The 6019-nt window shown below is 48.1% G+C and overlaps 1 protein-coding gene across 2 annotated transcripts in view; it reads left to right on the forward strand.

Moving 5' to 3' along the window:
* ttll11 (tubulin tyrosine ligase-like family, member 11) overlaps positions 1 to 5724 on the forward strand; it is a 45433-nt gene extending 39709 nt beyond the window's left edge. For both annotated transcript variants that reach the window (XM_046317339.1, XM_046317340.1), the window contains exons 8-10: positions 1117 to 1338; positions 1575 to 1681; positions 3814 to 5724. In XM_046317339.1, coding sequence (XP_046173295.1) covers positions 1117 to 1338; positions 1575 to 1681; positions 3814 to 4184 — 700 coding nt within the window. In that variant the 3' untranslated portion in view covers positions 4185 to 5724. The remainder of the gene's footprint in view (positions 1 to 1116; positions 1339 to 1574; positions 1682 to 3813) is intronic.
* The last annotated feature ends 295 nt before the right edge of the window (positions 5725 to 6019 follow it).

Here is a 6019-nt window from a genome sequence, read left to right on the forward strand (position 1 = left end):
CTGCGGGCCGTGGGTGCATTATCCTAATGATTCGCCACAGTGGGCCAATGGTGGTAGACCCCTGGTCCCTCTCTGAGTACATGGGAGCACCGCTGGAAGGAATGGTGGGATGAACTCCTGCACCCTGTCCTCTCTGGCCCCCTCTCTCCTCCCTTCGGCCCCCTCTTCCTCCCCTGCCTCGTGGACTAATTGAAAGTAAGGCGTGAGGCCTGCATCACATTAACATAATTCAGAAATAATTGCTTTTGTTTCTCCTTGAACCGTAAGAATGTTATGTTGTTCTCCCCTTTTCTCTCTCCTCCTCTCCCTTGGGCCGCTAAGACGGACCTGGACGTCCAGGAACAGAGAGGAGAGCTTAGCATCTTCCGCTCTTCACCACTTAGTTTATGTCTTGTTTGTAGTCCATCTGGTAGCCGGCCTTTTAGGTGACATTTGTGACATTTGTGACGTGTGTGTGTGTGTGTGTGTGTGTGTGTGTGTGTGTGTGTGTGTGTGATGGGCCAGGCATGAGTGTGTTATCCGCTCCAGTGAAGAGCCACAGCACAGTGCTTTTATAGACAGATGATTTAATCTCCCGGCCGAGCGCAGTGAAACCTTTCATCCACACATCCTTACCTTCCGTCCTCCTTTTCCTCCGGCTCGGCTGTCCATCTCCTCTCTCTCTCCTCCTCTCCAGTATACCAGCTGACTCATTAGGCTGGCCTTGTGCTCCTATGTCCAGAAGGACTATAGAGGCCATTACTCAGCCCTGCTGCCTGGGTACATAGGGTCAGACGCCGCATCAGTGTTACATCACTATAGGCGACTACACAAGATGGAGACCGCTCTTATTCACTCATAGATCACCTCCTATCAACACACAATTCCCCTAAATAACCTCTCTCGCTCTCTCTTTCTCTCAATCTATCTCTGTCCACACACACACACACACACACACACACACACACACACACACACACACACACACACACACACACACACACACACACACACACACACACACACACACACACACACACACACACACACACACACACACCTGACCTCCGTAGAATATGTGAATCTAGGTGGATACACCCACTTCCCATCAATGACCCTCCCCCTCTCCTCCCCCAGGTCCTACCCAGAGCAGGAGGAGCTGTCGGGGTCACCAGTGAGGGGGTCTGGGGAGGAGGGGCGTGTCCTACCCTCAATGTGTCTGAAGCAGGTGTTCCCTAAGTACACCAAGCAGTTCAGCTACCTGCGGACCGTGGAGCGCATCACTGCCCTCTTCCTGCGCTTCCTGGGCGTCAAGGGCAACATGCGCCTGGGGCCCACTGGCTTCAGAACCTTCATCAGGTACTAGGTCCTCTTCCTCACCCCTTACACACACAGTCAGAGAGCTTACGTTGGTGTGCGCGTGGACTTATTGTCAAGCAGTGCCTTAGCATGGTTCTTTTTTTATAAGAAACCTAATTTGTCAGTTGTTTCAAGCGATTCCACTTCTTGGCTGCCGATGGTGCGTTGTGTTCTTTTTCAGGTCAATGAAACCCATAGGCCACATAAAACCATGCTATCCGTCTGTCTGTGTGTAGGAACTGTAAACTGAGCAACAGTCACTTCTCCATGGCGACTGTGGATATCCTCTACATCGACGTCACACGACGCTGGGCCAGCATGCTGCCTGGCTCCAGAGAAGCGGGTAACCCTCCGGCCAATCACAAGTCACCTCTCACACAGCCCGCCAATCACCAGTCACAAATCACTCTGCCCACCAATAACAACAAACCGTAATTGTGTTAGCCCGCTGAACTAAGCACTAGGTATTCGTTGGGGGAGCTAATGCACATCTTCAGGTCTCCGGCAGAACTAGCTGTGACCTTTTTTTTTCGAATTGGCCAGGTTTTGTTTTTGGCTCTAACTGTCCACGGAATCCCCTCTCACGTCATTGAAATGAGCTCACAGCGTAGTGACATCCGTTTGCGAGAGCATCCACTATGAATAATTCACCAGCTTCCACCTGAAAATATGCAGAGGGGGCAGGATGATGAGGAAGAGAGGGGTGCAGCGGTACGATTGATTGCTGTTCGGGTTTCCTCTTGCTGGGCTCGGTTGGCATGGGGGGACAGTTTTTAGCAGGACGCAACGTGAGGAGTTGTGAGCTGAATATTTGGTTCCAGACCAAAATAAAGGGGTGAGAATTTGGTCATTACCCCTACGGGTAATAGGAAAACAGAGCCAATCTCTCTCTGATGATTGCGTCGCAGCGTTGGGGAGGGAAGGATTGTGGAGTGTATATAGGGATAAGGCAAGTATTTATTATTAATAATCAAGTTTTGTGTTTTGGGAAGAGGGAAGCGCTGACTCAGGACTTTAGCTGAATGCTAAAAGCCCCTTATCACCTCAGAAGAAAGTCACTCTCTCTGACTTTCTCCCCCCCACGAGACTTTATAGGAAAATAACTCTCGCCCTCACTTTAATCCTTGTTTTTCACTTTCTTCGTGTGTTTCACCCACTCATCCTAATGTTTTATTGAGGGCCACAGCACGGTTTGATGGAACGTGTGGTAAATAGTAAAAGCTAGAATAAATGGTGTGCAATGTGCAAGTACTGTATATCAAAGGGATGTGGTGTACCTACCTGGATGGTGTGTTCTGGTTGGACGGTCAGAGCTTCTGTGTGTCGGAGGTAGGTTGATTTATTAGTTTGACTTCATCTTGATACCTACAGGTGTGGCATGTCAAGAAGCTGGTTAAACTGGGGACAATAAAAGGCCACTCTCTAAAATGTGCAGTTTTGACCAGGAATGTCCACCAGAGCTGTTGCCAGAGAATTGAATGTTAATTTCTCTACCATGAGCCACCTCCAAAGTTTTAGAGAATTTGGCAGTATGTTCAACTGGCCTCAAAACCGCAGACTACGTGGCGTCTTTTGGGCAAGCAGGTTTGCTGTCAACAGAGTGCCCCGTGGTGGGGTTATGGCATGGGCAGGTATAAGTTACGGACAACAAGAGGGATGTGGGAGAGCTAGTGGACAGCTACAGTCACAATGGCATTGTATTGATGGCAATTTGAATGCACATAGATACCGTGACGAGATCCTGAGGCCCATTGTCATCCCATTCATCTGACCCCATCACCTCCTGTTTCAGCATGATAATGCACGGCCCCATGTTGTAAGGATCTGTACACAATTCCAGGAAGCTGAAGATGGCCCAGTTCTTCCACGGCCTGCATACTCACAAGACATGTCACCCATTGAGCATGTTTGGGATGCTCTGGATTGATGTGTACAACCGCGTGTTCTAGTTCCCTCCAATATCTAGCAAATTCGCACAGCCATTGAATAGGAGTGGGACCACATTCCTCAGGCCACAATCAGCCTGATCAACTTAATGTGAAAGAGATGTGTTGTACTGCATGAGGCAAATGGTGGTCACACCATTTGCCTCATGCAGTACAACACATCTCTTTCACTGGTTTTCTCATCCACTCCACTACTCTTTAAAAAAAAAAGTTCTGTGACCAACCGATGCATATCTCTATTCCCAATTATGTGAAATCCATAGATTAGGGCCAAATGTATTTATTTAAATTGACTGATTTCCTATATGAACTGTAACTCAGTAAAATCTTAGATGGCATGTTGCGTTTTATATCTTTGTTCAGTATAGTTACTCATTATAGGAGAGTGACTCAAGGATCAGGGAGAATCAGTTTGATACAGGGCAAATACTCTCTCTCTCTCTCTCTTCCACCTCCCTGTTATCCCCCCGCTCTCCTCTAACCCTTCTTCCCCTCTACCACATCTCTTCTATTTGTCTCCTCCTCTCAGGGATGGGTCTGCAGGCATTCGTAGAGGCCTTCTTCTACCTGGCCCAGCGCCGGTTCAAGTCCCTCCCCCTGAGGGAGCAGGTGGTGTCCCTGCTGGAGGTGTGTGAGGCTCAGCTGGAGAACCAGGGAAGAGGAGATCCTGGAGGAGCTCTACCCGAGGACAACACCTCCTCCACCAGGCGCTCTGTAAGCTGCGGCAGGACCCAGCCAGGCAGGACTGTACACCCCCACCATATGTCAACCTCCACCCCAGGCCAGGCTCTGTCGGCCCCCCAGCTCTGCTCCCCGGCCACCCCGCGCAGGGCCTTGTCCCAAGACTACAGGCTGCATCAGAGACTACGTCCCACACACAAGGGCAATGTAGAGAACTGACCCGACTGGGGCCTAAGGAGCTATACACACACACACACACACACACACACACACACACACACACACACACACACACACACACACACACACACACACACACACACACACACACACACACACACACACACACACACACACACACACACACACACACCTAACAGAGGAACACAAAGACTGGCTCAAATTCCCCCAGGGGGTCCTGTTGAGAGAAGAGACACAGATTGTTGGGAGCTGACCTCAGAGGCTCAGCACCATGAGGCCTTTTCTGGAATTCATTACTTTCCTTAAAAAGGAGAGGAGGAAGTCCACAGGGTGGATGAGGAAGTGTGAGAACGAGGTATGAAGTGTGTGTGTGTCAAGAAAGGTCACTCAGGTCCAGAGAGGGAGATGGTTGGTTGTAAGGCCCTGCTTGAGATGCAATTATTGATTAATAACTTCAGGGTAGGTTGTGTCTCGCTTCAGCCCTGTTGAGCAACCCACTGAGCAATCACACACACACACGCTCTCTCTTCAGGGAAATCGACGCACGTACTGCAGTTTTACACACAGTGTATGTTGCGGGTATGGATCTGAGCAATTCCACGATAGCTTTAGAACCTACAACATTTGCACAGATGTGTGTGTGTGTGTGTGTTTAGTGTATTTGAGATCAACGGCCATAAACTGTAATGGCCAGCGGTTCTGCCATTCAGCTGTTCCTGCTCACAGAACCAATCAGTGATGAGATGTCTCATCATTGTACCAAAGGGAAAAGGACATCCTCCCAGACCGTTCTACCCAATCACAAATCGTCCCTTAGCCCAACAGTACCCCCCATGCACTGAAGACCACCTGAGAAGATTGGATGGTATATAAGTCATATGGAAAACAGCCTATCTGAAGACAAAGTCAAGTAATTAATGATTTGCCAATAATCATATACTCTCAGATCTCCAGTGTATAGGTCATATGGGCTATGGTTTGATTTGGGACTGGGCATTTCCTCTCCTTTCATAACAGCAGCTACTCCAATAACATAGCAGCCTTAGACGAACAGCAGTGAGCGAGACAGATGGTTACTCAAAATGGCCGCCACAGACCCAAATAGGAGCGCGTCTCCTTTGCTTTGACGCCCTTCATGGGGAATAGGAAGTTAGGAGACGAGACCGAACCAGGACTGTAAATCAGGCGAATGCTGTCATTCAACACTGCTTGTTTGCGAATACTGTGTCATCCGTATCCATAGGAATGTTTTGAATTGTATTTGATTTTGTTCGTTTTTCCTCCACATAATTTATTCACGCCAGTCAGTGTCACCTATAAACAGTTGCTGCTTGCCGGAGAATGAAACTAAACACTCAAGCTATCATCTTGGTTCCTTCAGTACCATATGTGCTGAACACACACTACACTACTAAGACTATAGATATTTGCGCCATCTACTACTGTACTCCACCACAGCCTCTGAGAAAATAGATACTCAACCATAACCTCCATTGGAAATGTACTGTGCGTCTGTTCATAGCACTGCAATGCAGAATAAAGGACTGTATTTAAACCAGTTGAAAGGGTTTTTCTTGGTCTCGAAATGAATGCTGACAGATTGTAAAAACAAAATCTAACTCCCAATAGGTTTTCAATGTGCAGTGCATATACATATTTTCCTGCGCCACTGTGGATGAAGGGGTATGAGGGGTCAATTTTAAAGCCATATGTATTCAATTCAAAATAAATAAATCGTGAACATGAAGAATAAAGTTAAGAATGTAGGCAGCAGGTAGCCTAGTGGTTAGAGCGTTGGACTAGTAACTGAAAGGTTGCGAGAACGAATCCCCAGTGCTGACAAGGTAGAAATC

The sequence above is a fragment of the Oncorhynchus gorbuscha genome, linkage group LG20 (genome assembly GCF_021184085.1).
Source record: "Oncorhynchus gorbuscha isolate QuinsamMale2020 ecotype Even-year linkage group LG20, OgorEven_v1.0, whole genome shotgun sequence".
NCBI classification, from domain to species: domain Eukaryota; kingdom Metazoa; phylum Chordata; class Actinopteri; order Salmoniformes; family Salmonidae; genus Oncorhynchus; species Oncorhynchus gorbuscha.